At 53.8% G+C, this 19641-nt stretch overlaps 1 protein-coding gene across 1 annotated transcript; it reads left to right on the forward strand.

Annotated features, from left to right (window-relative positions):
* The first annotated feature begins 2808 nt into the window (after nt 1–2808).
* Nucleotides 2809–19306, forward strand: ATP13A1 (ATPase 13A1). Its single transcript, XM_025989343.2, has 26 exons — nt 2809–3243; nt 5461–5550; nt 5664–5854; nt 7363–7435; nt 7661–7816; nt 7971–8040; nt 8119–8225; nt 8799–8928; nt 9051–9106; nt 9659–9785; nt 9866–10003; nt 10084–10204; nt 10548–10705; nt 11113–11288; nt 11359–11469; nt 12485–12610; nt 13429–13537; nt 15011–15210; nt 15293–15389; nt 16765–16925; nt 16998–17112; nt 17209–17405; nt 18199–18341; nt 18560–18671; nt 18757–18900; nt 18986–19306. The coding sequence occupies exons 1-26, from the start codon at nt 2842–2844 to the stop codon at nt 19094–19096; spliced, it is 3621 nt and encodes a 1206-aa protein (XP_025845128.1). The 5' UTR covers nt 2809–2841; the 3' UTR covers nt 19097–19306.
* Nucleotides 19307–19641: the final 335 nt, after the last annotated feature.

Here is a 19641-nt window from a genome sequence, read left to right on the forward strand (position 1 = left end):
AATTTACACAATGATACACAGCAATTATTTCTCAATAAACATGAAAATTGGAAATCACCATGTAGTCATTAATAAACAACCTGTACAGAGATGTTTATAGCAGCTTTATAACTCAAAACTTGGAAGAACCAAGATGTACATGAATGGGTAAACTGATGTAATCCTGATAATGGAATATTATGCAGCATTAAAAAACGAGATACAGAGCCATAAAAAGAAATGTAGGAACTATAAATTCATATTACTAAGTTAAGCCAATCTGAAGAGGGTACATATAATATGGTTCTATGATATTCTGGAAAAGGCAAAACTATGGAGACCCTAAAAAGATTAGTGACTCCCAGGAGTTGGGAGGAGGGATGAATAGGCAGATCACAGTGGACTTGCAAGGCAGTAAAACTACTCTGTAGGATAGTATAATGATGTATAGATTCATTCTGTATTTGTCCAAATTCATAAAATGTACAATACCAAGAGTGAACCCTAATGTGAACTATAGGCATTGGGTTTATTGGGAACAATGTACCACTCTGGTGAGAGATGTTGATAATCAGGGTGCTATATACGTATGGTGGCAGGGGATGTATAGGAAATCACTATACCCTTCTCTCAATTTTACTTGAACCTAAAACTAATAAAGGTGGGGTTTTTTTTGTTTTAATTGTCCTGCCACAAAATCAGTTTCAAAGAGTGACAAAAGTCTCCTAATTTGGAAATGCAGTGAAGATTAGAATGGAGAAAACAATTATAGTAAAGCAGAAATTTACATGCTGTTTCTCCAAAGTACTTTAATGATTTTTGAAGAGGCCATGGGAACCCAAACAGGGACAAAGCAACTGCCCCTAAACATTCATACAGGGGAGAAAAATGACTCATTTTTAAAATTTAGAATTCAAAACATCATCAGAAATGGGCAGTCAGGGCACCTGGGTGGCTCAGTGGTTGAGCATTGGCCTTCGGCTTAGGTCATGACCCTGGTGTCCTGGGATCCAGTGCCCACACTGAGCTCCCAGTAGGGAGCCTGTCTCTCCCTCTGCCTATCTATGTCTCTACCTCTCTCTCTTTATTCTTTCAGGAATAAATAACCTCTTAAAAAAGGTAGGGGGCAGTCAAATTAGACAGGATAGTCTCAGTTTCTTTCCAAGTGAACTATTTCCAATCTAGCTTTGATTTCATAATTTCAAATTATCTATGTGCTTAAAAATAATTGTCCTTGAGAAAGGGAGGTTTGACTTATGATGACATCCAATGTGCTCTAGAGTGTTCAAAAATAATGTTTTGGACATAGCATATAATGAGTTTACATACACAAAGACCTGATTGACAAATAAGCTGGTCTACCAAAAAGCAAACAAACAAAAACAAACCCTGCTGTTTGGAGAGCTAGAAACTCATCCATACAAGTCAAAAAAACCTAATAAGCAAAATCCATGCTGAAAGGCTTTAGTTGAGACAATATTTAGCTTGATGTTATCACATTGGAATGACACCAAGAATCAGAGTAATTGTCGGCTTGATAGCAGGGAAACAAATCAGTGATATCACCTTTGACTGAGTTTTATCACTATATAATCTTTAATGCTAAAGATTGCAGTCCACTCAAATATTATTGGAAAAGAAAACTTAGAGTAAAAACATCCCGCGTATTGGGACAGAAAGCGGTTATCATTACTTTTATTAAATATAGAATATTAAAAAATACAGAATATTAACTAAGTCTTATTGCATTTATCATGTTCTTTTTTAAAAAACCCATTTTATTTATTCATGAGAGACAGAGAGAGAGGCAGAGACACAGGCAGAGGGAGAAGCAGGCTCCAAGCAGGGAGCCCGACGCGGGACTCGATTCTGGGTCTCCAGGATCACGCCCTGGGCCGAAGGCAAGCGCTGAACCGCTGAGCCCCCCGGGCTGCCATATTCTAGTCTTTTACAAAGTCTTACACTTATGTATCTTAAGAATATGCAACAATTAACCTACAAAATATAAACATCCAATAGGGTTTAAAAAGTAGTTCAAATTGCTCTATCAGAGGACAAAGAAACAAAGTGTTATTTATACATTTTCTCAATATTTTCTACTAGTACTACTGAACACTCTTGCCACTGTTAACGATTCCTATTGTGGTTTTGTTCAAACAACAGCATTTATGTAACAGGAAAGTAAATGTTACAGAATGGATGTAATTTCAAATAAACACCCACTTTTCATATTTTTATGTTGAAATAGTAACTCTGTGTGTGTATAATCCTAACGTGCGCGCTGCGTCCTGTGACGGCTCTGGAAGCCTGTCCGCGCCAGCCCTGCCCAGGACCCCAGGCAGGGAGACAAGGGCCCCTCCCGCGGGGAAACCAACCCAGCACCCTGCCCCTAGCAAGTCCCGCCTTCATGACAAACCCCGCCCCTCGGGCCTGTGCAGGCCTCGCCCCCAGAACCCCGGCGTTTCTGTAATTGGCCCGCCTCCGCAGTGTCCAGGCTCCGCCCGTGACGATCCAAACTGGCCACTGCCTGGGTAGTTCTGGACAGGAGCTCCCCTCTTCCGGTTCAGGCGTCAAGGTGGCGCCCAACCCGCCTAGCTTAATCTTTTCCGGTCTCTGTCCGGCGTGGCAGGGCGGGCAGGCAGCCTTAGCCCTTTGAAGACTCTGTCATGGCCGCGCCCTGCCTCTCCTTCCGGCTTCAGCTGTCATGGCGGCGCCCTGAGTAACCACTTCCGAACCCAACTCCTCCATTGTCCGGCTCTTTCTACCCTCCGGCTACTATGGCGGCGCCCAGGGCTCAACGGAAGTTAAACATCGGAAGTGAGGCGGTGCCTCTGCCCGGAAGCGAGCGCGGCGCTGGGAAAGATGGCGGCGGCGGCGGCTGCTGCGGTGGGCAACGCGGTGCCCTGCGGGGCCCGGCCTTGTGGGGCCCGGCCCGGCGGGCAGCCCAAGCCCAGGCCGCAGCCGCGCACCCTCCTCGCTGCCGGCCCGGCGCTCATAGCGAGTGGCGATGAGCTGGTGGCAGCCGTATGGCCGTACCGGCGACTGGCGCTGCTGCGGCGCCTCACGGTGCTGCCGTTCGCGGGACTGCTCTACCCAGCCTGGGTGGGCGCCGCGGCCGCCGGCTGCTGGGGCTGGGGCAGCAGCTGGGTGCAGATCCCTGAAGCCGCGCTGCTTGTGCTTGCCACCATCTGCCTCGCGCACGCGCTCACCGTCCTCTCGGGGCATTGGTCCGTGCACGCGCACTGCGCGCTCACCTGCACCCCGGTAAGTGCGCGGGCACGAGCCCGACCCTCGGCTAGGTCGGGCCTTGCGGCGGGTCACAGTCACGACGTTCGTGTCGATCCCCACCCCATGCCGGGCCTCCTGTTTCCAGGGCCTGAGTCCCCAGCGGTGTCCTCTGGGTGGCCCAATCCTGGCCCCGCTACTGACTTGTGCGACCCTGGCGCAGGTTACTTCCCTTCCTTGGAATCCTTCCCTGGTGTGGTCATTTAGATTCGGTAAGGTAATACCTATAAAAAGCTCAGTGTAGGCTCCAGCATATGTCGCTCTTTGATTTGGCTTGTTAATGCTAGCTACCATAGTAGCGAGTACTAGGTACTTTCTCCTAGAAACGGTCATGTTCTCCTTCTATCTCCTATCTTGGTTTTCAAAATGTGAGGCTAGGCCTTCAAGATGTGTTCCTGCATCTGTGAAGCTTGTTTTGAGAACTCAGTTGTCCAGTGCTTAAAGGTCCTTGCATACTAGGACCGGAATTAGGTTGAAATGTTCTTTGATCGTAGCATTTAAGAGGAGCAGGAGCAATTTGTGGGCAAGTGACTTAACTGTTTGGGAGTCTCTTTAGACCTGTGTCCAAGATGAGGGTGGTGACATTGAGGGCTTCTGTTGGAATATAGCAGCACGGTTGCACTTCTGACCCTTAACCCCCAGGATCTGGATAGGGAGAGCAGCTGGATCAGCAGTTACTGCTGGTGACTGCACTGCTGTTCTCTGGGCCTGCCTCAGATGACACTGGCATGTTTGGAGCCATGGGCACTGAGGTCCAGCCAGCCTCCCCTTTGATCCCAGGCATGTGTTTTTGGAAGAAGAGGGAACTGGAAGAGCATGAATGGCTGCAGAAAAAGACAGAAGCTCCCTCTATTTAAATCCAAATGTGGACTGAGTCCTCTCTTTCTTCTGAGGGAATGAAGTCTCGGTCGTCCCAATAAGCGTTATCCCAGGGGAGGGGCTCAAACTTACGGGCTTGGTGACTTCAGGTCAATACAATGAAAGACTCCAGTGAGGGACAAAGAAATACAGGGAAGTTGGAGGGAGTGTGAACAGCCGCCCCAACCTCAACTTCCAGCTGCCTTTTGGCCTGCAGCTAGAAAGCATGCGTGTTAACTTTCTTTCCAGCGGTGGAAGAAAAAGAGGAGCTAAGCGACCATGGGGTGAGGACAAGCAGATCTGGGTTTCCATCAGAGATCTCGGGTTCTTTTCTCTGGGTTTCACTTTCCCTTTGTGTAAAATGAGAACCGTAACACCCACCGCATGCCATTAGGAGAAGAAACTGAAAAACTGCAAAGTGCCTGGCCTGGCACAGTGGCCTGGCAGTAGCCCCAAGTAGCTCTTCACACTTTTTTTCCACGGTGTTTTTGTAGTTAAGTCTTTGTTATTTTTTGCCTGCTCCAAGGCTGGTGATCTCCCCAAGGGGCAGGCAGGGCCTTTCTTCTGAGGGTCACCCTTTGGCACCTGCCCTCACACACACACACCCATCATAGGGGCTGATGAGCCAGCACCGCAGCAGTGAGATGGGTACAGCTCAGGCTTCAGGCCTCACAGATTCATCCATTGCCTCTGCATTTTAAGCACTGAGGAAACAGCAGTGAACAAAACAGACAGAAGCTCTTGCCTTCATAGTATTGGTGGGAGAGGTAGAGCTTGTGCTCAGCCACCAGTGCTACAGAGAGGAAAACCCTGGCCAAAAAGAGGAACATTGTAAGGACCCCTTATGTGGAGCCTCCTCTGGGGGAGGTCTTTTTGAGAAGGGGACATTTGTACAAAGCCCTGAAGCTGATTGTGGGACCACATGTTCGAGGCAGAGAAAACAGCTTGTACCGAGCCCCTTGGCTGAAGCAAGGACAGGCCTCGTTGTCCCCCATCACTTCAGGACACGAAATAGTTAAGAGAGGAGACGCAGAGCAGCAGCCGGCCAGTGGGCTGTGACAAGACTTGGCCCACATGGTTTATGGGTGCAGGTCATGCAGGGGACATTCTTCCTGTTTGAGTTCAGCAGAACCCCAAGCATTGGGTGCTGTCTGTGACTCCAGTTTTTATGATACGAGACCAGAGGTGTGGTGAGGTGGTATCTTTGTCTCAGTGACAGACTGGAGAGTGGACAGGCCAGTGCTCTGAGCCTAGAGCCGCTGTGCTTGCAACCTCACCAGGAGGGCTTTGGAGCTGGGGGTTGAGAAGGCCTTGGCAACACCGCTTTGCCCCTCGCAGGAGTACGACCCCAGGAAAGCAACCTTCGTGAAGGTGGTGCCGACCCCCAACAATGGTTCCACTGAGCTCGTGGCCCTGCACCGGGATGAGGTAGGGACGGACCAGCTGTTGGGCTGCTCAGCCCAGGACTTGGGTGGGACTCCCAAGCCTGACAGACACCCCCAGGTGTGGGCCTTCTGCCATAGACACGCCTGCTCCCACAGGGTGAAGATGGACAGGAGGTGCTGTCCTTCGAATTCCAGAAGATCAAGTATTCCTACGACACCCTGGAGAAGAAGCGCTTCCTCCCTGTGGCCTTTCCCGTGAGAAATGCCTTCTCATACTACCAGAGCAACAGAGGGTTCCAGGAGGATTCAGAGATCCGTGCAGCCGAGAAGAAATTTGGAAGCAATAAGTGAGTCCTGATGTGCCCATGTGTTGTGACAGGGCTGGGGCTCTGCCTGTGGTCACAGCATGGACATTTGGCTGAGCCACTGGCTCCTTTTCCTGTTACTGCCCTGTCAAGTCCTGGTGCCTAGGAAATGGGAGAGGAGCCCGCCCCTTCAACGGTACATCCCAGGTGAAGAAGGCAGTCACCTTTTGAGAAATGTGTTCTAGTCTTACCTCCCGTGGACTCACCAGCTGACAGGGACCCTGGGGGTGCTCTCCAACAGGAGCCCATGCAACTCTTCGTGGCAGCCTGGGCCAACGCCCCAGAGAGTTGACTGCTGATGCTTGTTTTGTAATTATTGTAGGATTTCTCTTTGTTTTTAAGCTTTTCTTTTAAGTGTGTATTATCACCATGCTTCTCATACTCATCTCAGCACTTTAGGAAGAGTGATAAAGGAGTTGCCAGTGATCACAATAGTTCTCCTTTCTACTGGGCATGATGGCAGACACCTTGTACATACTTCCTCCCTTTAATCCGCAAAACCACCAGTGCTGACATGGAACTAGGTGGGGGCAGAGCCTGGCTTTAGAGCTCATTGTTCATCTTCAGAGCCCCTGGTCCTGCCTCCATGATAATTGTTCTCAACCTGAAAACCCTCAGAACCTTTAGAGAATTCTTTTCTTATTCAGTTGCTTTTAAAAAACTACTGAGGTTTTAAAAAAACAAAAACAAAAAACTGAGGTACTGTCACAAGTAGCAATATAATAAGAAGATTCACAAGAAATTTTTACCTTTACCTTCTGCTTGGGGTCAGCCTTGGTGGTGGCCTGGGATGTCCCTTCTCACATCTCCTGGCTCATGCAAAGTTACCTGATATAATACAGAATGGGGTCTGGTTGTTGTTGTTATCACAGTGGTTTCTTTTTCTTACACCCCATATCTAGGACACATCTCCAAGGGCAGGGTAAGGGTGGCCCTACTTGACCTGGCTGGTCCCCTGACCAGACTGGGCCACCACACAGTGGCAGAGAACACACCCTTAGGCCTTACTCCTCAATTTATGGGGCTTATTTAAAGGAGGTTTTAGAAAATTTCAGCTCCAGACCTCCCCTCTCCAACTCGGAGTGGAGCTCAGGCCCCAGAAGATTCCATAGTGCCCAGCTGCCAGGCCTTTTCTGCGCAGCAGCAGGGCTCCCATCCCACAGTCAGGGAGCTCCTTCTCTGCCCGCCTTCTTACTCAACCTGATGATAAGTTCTGTCTCCCACTAGCCCTGCTTGGGTGGGTGGCTGCCTGCCTGAACAGGCTGTCGCTGGTTCAGAAGCTTTACCTGGGTTCTGCGGAGGAGAGGGCTGGCAGCAGTTAGCATGCCTGCCCCAGTGCCTTGGGGACAAGGAGAGCCGTAGTAGAGTGGAGTGTCCTTTCTGGCTCATTTCCTGGGGAGGCCTGCAATGCCCTGAGTGAAGGTGTTAGGGTGGGGCCTCTGAGGTCTCTCTCATACTATGAACAGGATGTGGGGTCTGGTCTCTTGCAGGGCTGAGATGGTGGTGCCTGACTTCTCGGAGTTGTTCAAGGAGAGAGCCACAGCACCTTTCTTTGTGTTCCAGGTAGAGCAGCAGCTTGAGCCCTTCCCCCCATCCCACCTTCCCTCATCCCTTGGGGCTTTCCACAGCAATCTCCATTTCCAGACCTGAAATCCTCTTTGTGTCCTCATGGATCTGAGCCCATGGGCAGAATGACCTTTGGTGTCCCTTCCCAGCCTCCACAGGGGTCTTCGTGTGCCCCCATGGATGGCCGGGCAGGGGTGTGGACACACAGGCTGTGTCCTACAGGTGTTTTGCGTGGGGCTCTGGTGTCTGGATGAGTACTGGTACTACAGCGTCTTCACACTCTCCATGCTGGTGGCCTTCGAGGCCTCCTTGGTGCAGCAGCAGATGCGGAACATGTCTGAGATCCGGAAGATGGGCAACAAGCCCCACATGATCCAGGTGTGGCCAACAGGGAGATTGGCCAGGGCAGGGTGGGGGGCTGCCAGTCCCAGTGTTTGTGTGCAGTGGGAACAGGGTGAGATCAGCTCCAGGGATGCGCCTGCATCGTGCGCACTGTAGGATCCAGAGCTGACTGCACCTTGCCTCTACCCAGGTCTACCGCAGCCGGAAGTGGAGGCCCATTGCCAGTGATGAGATTGTTCCTGGAGACATCGTCTCCATCGGTGAGGCACATTTCTGATCTGTCCTGGTGGGAGCCCTTTCTCTTGGCTCCTCTCTAACCCTCCTGCCCCTTCCTGCAGGCCGCTCCCCGCAGGAAAACCTAGTGCCATGTGATGTGCTGCTGCTGCGAGGCCGCTGCATTGTGGACGAGGCCATGCTCACAGGGGAGTCGGTGCCACAGATGAAGGTGCTGGGTGGGGAGCGGGGGTCGTACTCAGGTGTGTCACTGTCCCTATTCGTGGAGGAGGGAGAGGGTTGGTAGCTGGGCCATCATCCTGCCCAGGCATGGATGGAGGAGGAATGGAACCCTGGCCTAAGAGACTAGAAGAGGCAGAGTAGGTGCAGTGCCTAGTTGGAGCTTCCGGATTTCCTGGTCTTGCCCTCGGACGAAGGGGAGCTGGGTAATAATGAGAGGGAAGGAGATCAGAGAGGCCAAGATCGTCAGGAGTAGTCCAGGCCAGGGACCAGGGACGTCGGACTGAGGTGGGCTGAGGGGAAACCAAGAGAGCACAAAGCCTCAAGCCAATCGTGAGATAAGAGGAGTCGATGTGGAGTCGACGTGAGTCAGTGTGAGTGCACCTGCAGGTGGAGAGGAGGCAGGGCAGGATGCTGTTCCTGGTCAGCTGCACTGTGTTAGGCTAGGAGCCCTGCAGGGGTCAGAGTGGCTTATCCCAGCCCCAGGAGCCTACTCTCGCCAGACTGGGGACAGAGGAGGAGGCTGATATGAGACCGCCCTCACCATTCTTTCCTTCCTGCTCAGGAGCCCATTGAAGACCTTAACCCTGACCGGGTGCTGGACCTCCAGGCTGACTCTCGGCTCCATGTCATCTTTGGGGGCACCAAGGTGGTGCAGCACATCCCCCCACAGAAGGCCACCACAGGCCTGAAGCGTAGGTGCCTTGGGGGGTCTGAAGTGTCCTGGCCCCACCATCCCCACCCCCTCCACATCTGCTTGACTGAGGGAGTTGGGATGAACAGACACAAATGATGCTGGTCCTGTTTGTCTCTGCAGCGGTTGACAACGGGTGTGTGGCCTACGTTCTTAGGACTGGATTCAATACATCCCAGGTATGGCCCCTTGTCTGGCTCTGGGGAGGGTAGGCCTTAGTGCAGGTGGCAGACAGTCGACAGTGGCTCTTTCAGACCCCAGAACATCCTGGCCAAAGACTTATTCAGACAGCAGGTATCGGCTTGTGGCCAGGGCGCAGACGTGAGCCCTACACCAGGCCTGCTGTCTTCAGCTGAGGTTCTGGTGGGGAGCACAGAAAGGAAACTGGCCAAACACACTGGGGTCACGAACAGAATCACACCTGTAAACTTGACTAAAGTGAGCGCTGCCTTGTAGAGGTAATTGGCAGCGCCTCCTTCTGAAAGACTCAGTCCCCCCATCTCAGCCACTTCTTTCCCTGACCCCCAGTTTTTGACCACTGGTCTTTATAGCCCTTAGCCAAGTTGCAGCCCCCTACATAGTTGTGTGGACCCCGTGTCATGGGTGCAAGAGTCACGGGTGGGCCCAGGGCAGGCACTCCCCATCCACAGACAGAGAATGTGGCCTGGTGCTCTCGGGTGTGGGAGGCCACCTCCCTGGCAGAAAAGGCCTCTAAGCTTTTGACCTTCTAGGGCAAGCTGCTGCGCACCATCCTCTTTGGAGTCAAGAGGGTAACTGCAAACAACCTGGAGACCTTCATTTTCATCCTCTTCCTCCTGGTGTTTGCCATCGCAGCAGCTGCCTATGTGTGGATTGAAGGTATATGCGGGGGCCCCTCCCCTGCCTGCTGGCCCCCTCCCTCCCTCCGGCCCCTAGGCTGGCAGGCCCTGTCTCTGCAGGCACCAAGGACCCTAGCCGGAACCGTTACAAACTCTTTCTGGAATGCACACTGATCCTCACATCAGTCGTGCCCCCGGAACTGCCCATTGAGTTGTCTCTGGCTGTCAATACCTCCCTCATCGCCCTGGCCAAGCTGTGTGAGTGCCTGGGTCAGGGCTGGGGCGCTGAGTGGGCCAGGGCCTGACAGAACCCCTGACCCTGACTCCCCACTTCCCAGACATGTACTGCACGGAGCCCTTCCGGATCCCATTTGCTGGCAAGGTGGAGGTGTGCTGCTTTGACAAGACAGGGACCTTGACTAGCGACAGCCTGGTCGTTCGTGGCGTGGCTGGGCTCAGGTGAACACGAGCGGCCTGGGCTCTTGCCCAGCAGATGGCTTTGCAGGAACTCAAAGGACAGATAGCACCCACCCCTAGGTCCCATGGTGTAACCCAAAAGTCTGATCGGGAGCGGGGAGGCTCCTTTTGTTCCTCAATGTGGCAGCGACGGGGGCTCCACCCCAAGCAGCCATTTGACCTTTAGGGACATCCACAAGATGGGTACAGATGTCCCGAGGACCAAGACAGTGCATTCCTCTGGGCCCCTGCAATGCGAGCCCAGAGTGGGAGCCCATCCCTCATCCTGGCTAGCGACTCCCAGGGGTTTTTCCACTCTATCAGCAGCTGTTTCCTATCTTTGCAGAGATGGGAAGGAGGTCACTCCTGTGTCCAACATCCCTGTAGAAACGCACCGTGCCCTGGCCTCATGCCACTCCCTCATGCAGCTGGATGATGGCACCCTTGTGGGTGACCCACTCGAGAAGGCTATGCTGACAGCTGTGGACTGGACACTGACCAAAGGTGAGGGGCTGGAGCTTTGGGCCCAGCTGGGCTGAACTGTCAGCTCTCGCACCCCTGGGCAGGCGGGCTACATCCCTCAGAGACAGTGTGTCCAGCTCAGGGGCAGGCAAGCCCACAGTTCTGGTGGTCCCCTAGGTGGGTGGGCACAGGCTTACCTCTGACCTGAGATAGTCCACCCCTTGGAAGTAGAACCTACCTCACCCTGCTGGAAGCCACGGGCAGCATCCTCTGAGTACAGATCTCCCAATCTGATCCCTCCTAGAGCGAGGAGCCCCCCTTCCCCCTTCCCTACCCTGCAGGGTCTGGGTCTAAGGGCGGGGGGGAACAGAGGGGTGGAAAGGGGAGGCGGGGGCTTGGCTGCCTCTTTGGAGCGAAGGCCCTCAGGATTCGTACTTATTTGTTTCCAGATGAGAAAGTATTCCCCCGAAGTATTAAAACTCAGGGGCTGAAAATTCACCAGCGCTTTCATTTTGCCAGTGCCCTAAAGCGAATGTCCGTGCTCGCCTCCTATGAGAAGCTAGGCTCCACTGATCTCTGCTACATCGCGGCTGTGAAGGGGGCCCCCGAAACCCTGCACTCCATGGTGAGCCAGCCCCGGCCCCGGGGGAAGGGGGGCGTGGGGCGGTCGGTGACATCCCCTGCGTTCCCTGCAGTTCGCCCAGTGCCCACCTGACTACCATCACATCCATACGGAGATTTCCCGGGAAGGAGCCCGAGTCCTGGCGCTGGGGTACAAGGAACTGGGGCACCTCACCCACCAGCAGGTAAGGGTTCAGGCCCCCCATCTACTGGCCCTGTATCCATACCACCGTCTGTTCTCTGTAACATCACCATGAGCAGGCACAGTTTCCTCCTCCCTGGCGTCTACCTTGGGAGGCCCTGAGTGGCCCTCAGTCCTTGGTCCCTTCTCTACTGTGTACCTGCTCCTTATGGAACTCCATCCCACCCTGGCTTCTGAGGCCACTTCCTGCAGAATAACCAGGGCTCCATGCAGCCTCTTATCCCACACCCTTGAGTCCTCACACCCCCCCAGGGATCACCAGGAGGCACCTTGGATTCCTGTCTCCAGCCCAGTTCTACCCCTACCCTGCCTGACCACCCAATCACCACGTGGTGTTGGGGCACCCCCAGTTCTCTGTCATACTGTTTATCCTGCCAATTATCGGCTCCTCCCGTTTCCACCATCAGTACTGCTCTTTTATCTGGTTCCCCCTTGGTTCTCATCCAGTCCACTTACAGCTAATGACTGAGAAATCCTTCTAGAACGTATATACCAGGTTGTGTCCCTGTGTTCAGATCCCAGGTCACAGCTTACTCTCCTGCCCCCAGGACCACCCTCCTTGGTGCCTCTCTCTGAGCCTATCTGCCCCATTCCCCTGCGTTCGTCTTTTATGGCAGTTAGTCTTCTGATTTCTGTGACTTTTTTATTACACATCTCTTCCAGTAGAAGGCAAGCTCTGTGAGGACGAGAGTTTGCAGTTTCTGGTATGAGGTATAGGGTGAGCATGCGCTTAATGGATAACAAAGGAGTATCTGACTTTGCCATCTTAGAAGTGGAATCACAGAGGCTTATGCCCTGCTGTTGCTCACACCAGGGAGTAAAGCCCCGTGGTGGGGAAACCAGGGTCCTGTGGGTCCAGGGTACCTGCTGCCCTCCCTACTTCTTACCTGAGCCTCAAGTGTTCCTCCTGTAAGGATGGGCCCTTCCCTGACCCCCACTCCACTGCTTGAAAATGGGGGAGGGATGGGTCATGAGGGTAACCCTGTATCCCTTTACAGGCCCGGGAGGTCAAACGGGAGGCCCTGGAGTGCAACCTCAAGTTCGTTGGCTTCATCGTGGTCTCCTGCCCACTCAAGGCTGACTCTAAATCCGTAATCCGGGAGATCCAGAATGCATCCCACCGGGTACAGCTGCTGGACCCCTCCCCACTGGGCCCCAAGGGTGGGTGGGTCTTGGTTCCTTCTTCCAGAGAGAGCAATGTGACAACGGAGGGCAGTTCTCCCCTCAGTGGGGCAGGTGTGGGTGGGTATCCACGTCTCAGTCTCAAGGATGTCTTTCTTGGATTTTGGCCAAGCTCCATCACAGCTCTGGTGCACATGCTATCCCAAGCCTCAGGATGCTTTGGGACCTGATCTGTGCACACCCTTCTCAAGTTACTTCTTTTGCCCCCAGCATCCCTGGGAGGCGAGGGCAGTTCCCCCACTCCACCCCATCCTAGAGACGAGGAGTTGGACTGCAGATGTGGAGGCAACTCCTAGACAAACTACATCCATCTGTCCTGTGGTTTCTATTTTTTAGTTTGGGACTCGGGATGTAGTTTAGGATGTGGGAGGATAGTGAGCAGTCTCGGAGTTGGTGACGTGAATACCCCACCTGGCCCTCAGCGGTCACAGCCCGTCTTCCCATCACCGGGCTCTAACTGAGAAGACTGGAGCATCTGCTCCCTCTACCTAGGGCAGCTACCAAGTCAAGAGGGTTCACACCAATGGTTAGTTCTTAGTCTGTATTACAAATAAAGGCTGTGAGTGTTCTTAGACACACATACATGTATCGTTGGCATAAAACACCACCAGGTTGGGATGGATTGTGGTCCTTGGAAGCCCATTCTGCATCAGGGGGCCAAGACTACCTTCTGTGGCCTTGTTTAGAGGGGCCTCAGCCACCAGGTCTGGAGTTCTGACCTGCGGGGCCCTGCCCCACTGTGCCTCTATGTTCTCCTCAGGTGGTCATGATCACAGGTGACAACCCGCTCACTGCCTGCCACGTGGCTCAGGAACTGCACTTCATTGAAAAGGCACAAACACTGATCCTGCAGCCTCCCACGGAGAAAGGTGAGGTATCATGTGTCCATAGGCCGGGGGAACCCTGAGTCCAAGAACAGCTCTGATCTGGTGGCCCACCTGCATTTCAGGCCTGAGAGAACACCCTCACTGTCATCCAGTATCTGTGACCCAGACCTGTGGAACATAGCCATGCCTTATCAGCATGCTCGGGCTCTCTGGCCAAGGAGCCCCACACCTATGTGTCCAGCAGTAGGCAGGAATAACTGGTCTGGGGTCAATGACGACTTAGAACCGGAGTGGTTGATTGTTGTCACACCAGGCCATGTTTCCTATCCTCACACCTGTCTTGGGCCTGGCAGGCTGCCTGTACTCAGTGAGGGCTCCCCTCCTCTAAGCACAGGGATGCTAGTGCTCGTCCTCAGCATGGCCAGACCCTAGGCAGAAGGTCTGGTTTGTGTTACCATGTTGGCCCCTCTGCCCTACATGGGAGGCCTCATCATCCCACACCCTATAGGAGGAAAATGAACAGGTGTGCTGTTGACACTCACACCTTATAGATAAGGAAACAGAAGTAAACTCACCTACCTTAGTGACACTGTGACTAAGGATTTGAACCGAGATGTTCTGACTCCAGAGTTCATGGCCTCTGGTCACTCCTGAGTAATCAAATTGGCTGCAAGTGGTGCCCCAGAGTAGAACCAGTTGAGGGGCAGTCCAGCCCCAGCACCTCCAACTGGTAGAGTATGGGTTCTGTCAGATGCCAGGGGATGGTGCCTGCCTTGGGGAGCCACATGCACGGGGTTGGTTGCCAGGCTGCAGGTCAGAGAAGGGTACTGGCTTCTGGAACTCTGCTGGATTCTAGAATTTCGCAGTCCTTCTAGTCTGCACCATTGGTCCCACATGTCTGTCATCTCTGTCCCGGCCCCAGGGATTAGAGGCAGGTGTCCCAGAGATGGTAATCAGGACTATTGATTGGCAAGTGAAGTTGCTCTAGCAAAAAAGCCATCATAAAAGTCAGATGGAGGTTGTTTTCCCTTCCAGCCCAGACAACCCAGGATGAGCCATGCAGTGCCAGAAGGCCTCCTTCAGCCATCCTTGTTTCTCAGTGTCCATGCCCAGGCCAGCCATCTAGAAAGATGAAGTGGTTGGCAAGCAGGATCTGGCCCAAGAAAGTGACTTGGTGCCCTGGCCCTGGAAGAGCAGGGTTTCAGACAGGTCCCAGGGTCAGCAGTGTCTTGCTCCTGAGGTCAGGCTGTCTAGATTTAAATCTGTGGTCTCAGGCCAGTGACCTAGGCTCTGGGTTCTTGAATCCTTTGTATTAGAAGGTTCTGTGAACAACATCTGTGGGATTGCTGGGGTCTAGGGTGCAGGTGTAGCTGGGGGTTGGTAGAGATAAAGAGAGGTGGGGGCCAAGAAGTTGCTTCAGAGAGATGAGACTGGGACGGCATATGTGGGCTCCACGTGAGGGGGAGTTGCTGAGTGGCTGAACTCCCTCCCTGACCCTGGGCTCTGGCCCTGCAGGTCGACCCTGTGAGTGGCGCTCCATCGATGGCAGTGTCACGCTGCCCCTGGCCAGGGGCTCCCCGAAGGCACTGGCCCTGGAGCATGCGCTGTGCCTCACGGGCGATGGCCTGGCCCACTTACAGGCTGAGGACCCCCAGCAGCTGCTTCACCTCATCCCCCATGTGCAGGTGTTTGCCCGTGTGGCCCCCAAACAGAAGGTGTGTACAGAGGAGGTTGGGGGGCAGGCAGAGCCCTAGGGGCAGCACACAGCCCTCACTCAGTCCATCTCTGCACCCATAGGAGTTTGTCATCACCAGCCTGAAGGAGCTGGGCTACGTGACCCTCATGTGTGGCGACGGCACCAATGATGTGGGTGCCCTAAAGCATGCTGACGTGGGTGAGTCCTGCGAGCTGAGGGACTGTTCCTTCCGTTACTGTCTTGCAGCGCAGCTTAGCATGAGAGATATGTCACTGAGTGAGTTCTCTGAGGAGGCAGGGAATGGAGCAGGTGCCAGTGGGATTGGGGATCTGAGGAGTGCAGGTCTTTGGAAGGGACGTAGGCGTCAGAGGAACAAGGTGGGGCAGGCAGGCACCGGGGCCTCTGGGAGTATAGGAAGACAGGTGGACTCCAGGTGGCAGACACAGCTTGGTTTCTTCAGGCCTCCCGGTACTGTGAGGACCATGTGGGCAGTGAGTGCTGAGGCTGGAGGCAGGGGAAGATGGGATAAGTAGGGATGCACAAACTGAAGCTGAGGCGTTTGCCAGCTGTTCACAGCCTTGGATTTCTGTCAACAGAATGTAGTTGTCAGGTTAAGGTTTCAAGACCAATCTGATGGGGCACTTGGGTGGCTCAGTTAAGCGTCCAACTCTTGATTTTGGCTAAGGTTATGATTTCAGGATTTGTGAGAGCAAGCCCCATGTTGGCTCTGGACTTGAGTGTAGCCTGTTTGAGATTCTCTCTCTCTCTCTCTCTCTCTCTTTCTCTTTCTCTCTCCTTCCTCCTCCCCAACACCCCACCCCTGTTTAAATGCACTTTTTTTTTATAAGATTTTATTTATTCATTCATGAGAGAAAGCCAGAGACGTACGCAGAGGGAGAAGCAGGGTTCCCACAGGGAGCCTGATGCAGGACTCGATCCCAGGACCCCGGGATCACGACCTGAGCCAAATGCAGAAGCTCAGCCACTGAGCCACTCGGGTGCCCCCACATGTGCACTCTCTCTCTAAAAATAAAGGAAAAAACCAACCTAATGTACCTAAAGCGCTTTTCAGATTCTTAACTACTTTGTTAATTGTTATTCCCTAGAATTGTGATCCTTGGCAGTATATTTTGGAAATTAGTTTTTTTTTTGTTTTTTTTTAAGATTTTTATAAATTATTTGAGAGAGCAGAAGTGGCAGGAGAAGGACATAGGGAAAAGGAGAATCAGACTTCCTGTTGAGCAGGGCACAGACTTGGGGCTTGATCCCAGGACCCTGAAATCATGATCTGACCCAAAGGCAGACGCTTAACCCACTGAGCCACCTAGGTATTGCCGGAAATCAGTTTTGACTCCTCAGGTTTTCTGTGTATTTGGGTTTTGCTTTCCAAATGTAAAAAGTAATATAGATGCTCTTTGAGGCACTCCTTGGGGAGATCATCTGAGATGGGGAGGTTTGGCTTCTGTGAGTAGACATGGCACTCCATTCTGCATGGGGCTTCACTTGGCACAGGGCCAGCACGCTGGGGTGACTGGATCCCTCTCGCTCCAGACACACAAATACCTCCCCGCAGGTGTGGCACTCCTGGCCAATGCCCCCGAGCGAGTTGTGGAACGGCGCCGACGGCCGCGAGACAGCCCTGTTCTGAGCAGCAGTGGAGTCCGGGCCACCTCCAGGGCAGCCAAGCAGAAGTCAGGGCTCCCACCCCCCGAGGAACAACTGGTCTCCCAGCGGGTGAGTCACAGGATGTGGGGGGCAGTGGCACCCTTTGGTGGCCAAGTCTCACCCCTGCTGCCTGCCCCACAGGACCGCCTGAGCCAGGTGCTACGGGAACTCGAGGATGAGAGCACGCCCATTGTGAAGCTGGGGGATGCCAGCATCGCTGCCCCCTTCACCTCCAAGCTCTCCTCCATCCAGTGCAGTGAGTCCCACCCCAGTCCTCCCTGTGCCCATCCCCAGGCCCATCCTGATTGGCCCCATGCCCACACCTTCCTCTCCTCCCCTGCCCCCCCTACAGTCTGCCACGTGATCAAGCAGGGCCGCTGTACACTGGTGACCACGCTGCAGATGTTCAAGATCCTGGCACTCAATGCCCTCATCCTGGCCTATAGTCAGAGTGTTCTCTACTTGGAGGGCGTCAAGTTCAGTGACTTCCAGGCCACACTGCAGGGGTTGCTGCTGGCCGGCTGCTTCCTCTTCATCTCCCGTTCCAAGGTGGGCTGAGACACAGGCAAAAGCAGGGGCTCCCTCCCATCTCAGGAATACCCTTTACCTCTTTGGGCCAGCTAGGGTGGACTGTTAAAGTCACCACTATTACATGTCATCCATTTGTCTTCACAGCAGCCCTCAGGGTGGGAACTGTCATCCCCATGTTATAGATGGGGACCCCTTGGGCAGGGCAGGTGCATGCTGAGGCTCCTCAGAGGGGTACAACTTGGGCCCCAGCACTGTCTACCAGCTGGGGTCTCAGGTGGCCTACACAGAACCCACAGGGAAGGAGAGGACAATGGGGAAATGATTATCAAGACCACTCAGAAAGCATGCAGTATCATGAAAAATACAGAGTGGGTCATAAGCTACAGGGGACAGCCTTAGGTTGTTCAGGGGAGCCTGTGTTATGCATAAAGAACAAGGGAACCTTCCAGGAAGTAGACAGAAAGGCCATAGATGGGCATCTGCTAATGCCAGGAGCACCTGGTAGCCAGAGGAGGGGGTCGGTGAGTTGTGTCAATCATGCACATCTGGTGGGTCCCTGGGAGGGCTTTGGTTTGTTCCAGAACAAGGGGAGGGGGGTGGGTTTGGCTGCTCTGTGGAGCATAGGCCTTGAGTGATGGTGTGGTGGCATCTGCACTAAGGCCTGGGTAATGAGGAGGGCTCTGGGGACTGGTGCTGACTCCTAACCTCCAGGATTTGGTGACTGCTCTCTGCATGAATCCTGCCAGGAGGCAGGGTGGACTGGTGCAGGGGGGCGTGGACCCTGACATGTCCCTCCACCCTGCTACTACAGCCCCTCAAGACTCTCTCCCGAGAGCGGCCCCTGCCCAACATCTTCAACCTGTACACCGTCCTTACGGTCGTGCTCCAATTCTGTGTCCACTTCCTGAGTCTCGTCTACCTGTACAGTGAGGCCCAGGCCCGGAGCCCCAAGAAGTGAGTGCTGCCCCAGCATGGGAGTTGGGGAGGGGCAGGGCGCTCATAGGCAGTGGGCAGTGTCCCTGCAGTACAGGCTACAGGAGGATGTGCAACCAGGCATTACCCCTGTGGGGTAACCAAGGTCTAGCCAGTGGGGTCAGCCAGGCAGAGAGCCCTGGCTCTGTGCAGGGATGATGGGGGTCAGAGACGGCCCTGTCCCCTGTGTGTTGCTGCAGGCAGGAGCAGTTCGTGGACCTGTACAAGGAGTTTGAGCCAAGCCTGGTCAACAGCACCGTGTACATCATGGCAATGGCCATGCAGATGGCCACCTTTGCCATCAACTACAAAGTGAGGCCCAGCCCTTTCCTGAGTTCACCCTGCTCACTTTCCTGGCCTCCACAGCACATGACTCTTCATCTTTCTGTCCCCACAGGGCCCACCATTCATGGAAAGCTTGCCAGAGAACAAGCCCCTCGTGTGGAGCCTGGCCGTGTCACTCCTGGCCATCGTGGGCCTGCTCCTTGGCTCCTCGCCTGACTTCAACAGTCAGTTTGGCCTCGTGGACATCCCTGTGGAGGTGAGTGGCCCTGTGGATGTGGCCCCAGGACTTAGCCTGGGCCCATCCACAGGCACCCGGCTCACCAGTGTTCCTTGCCCCACAGTTCAAGCTGGTCATCGCCCAGGTCCTGCTCCTGGACTTCTGCCTGGCGCTCCTGGCCGACCGTGTCCTGCAGTTCTTCTTGGGGACCCCGAAGCTGAAAGTGCCTTCCTGAGATGGCAGTGCCGGCACTTGCTGCCCATGTTGGTGCCACCGGGCGGGAGCCCCAAGAGGGAACACTGCCCCCGTGGTGAGGCAGGTCCGGCCTTGCCACCAGGACTGAACTGAGCTGGGACCACCCCGCAGCCACTTGAGGGCCCAGATGGCAGAACCAGCCTAGGGCCAGCACCTTTGGTAAATAAAGCCGCATCCATGATTTTAAGAAGCCTTGCCTCCACCTTTGTCTGTGCCACTGGAGGGGTCATGGTGGGGCTCTGCAGTCACCGAGCAGGGAGGGTCCTGGCACCTCCCCAGGAGCCATGAGGTTGTTAAAAAGCCTCTGGATCCAGCTATTCAGTGCCAGGCTCCAATCTCAGAGAGTTGTACATATTTCCTAATTTGATAAGCACTTCTCTATTTCTTTGGTCTCAGCTTCATATTCTGTTCTCTTAGGTACTGGTCAGTGAAGAGTTAGGGATAATGGCATTTTCTCCTCTTTAGGGATATGTGAAGTATTGCATTCCTTCCTCTCACAGTGTGATTTGATTCCAAATCATTGCA

This window comes from Vulpes vulpes, chromosome 9, assembly GCF_048418805.1.
Source record: "Vulpes vulpes isolate BD-2025 chromosome 9, VulVul3, whole genome shotgun sequence".
Lineage (NCBI taxonomy): Eukaryota > Metazoa > Chordata > Mammalia > Carnivora > Canidae > Vulpes > Vulpes vulpes.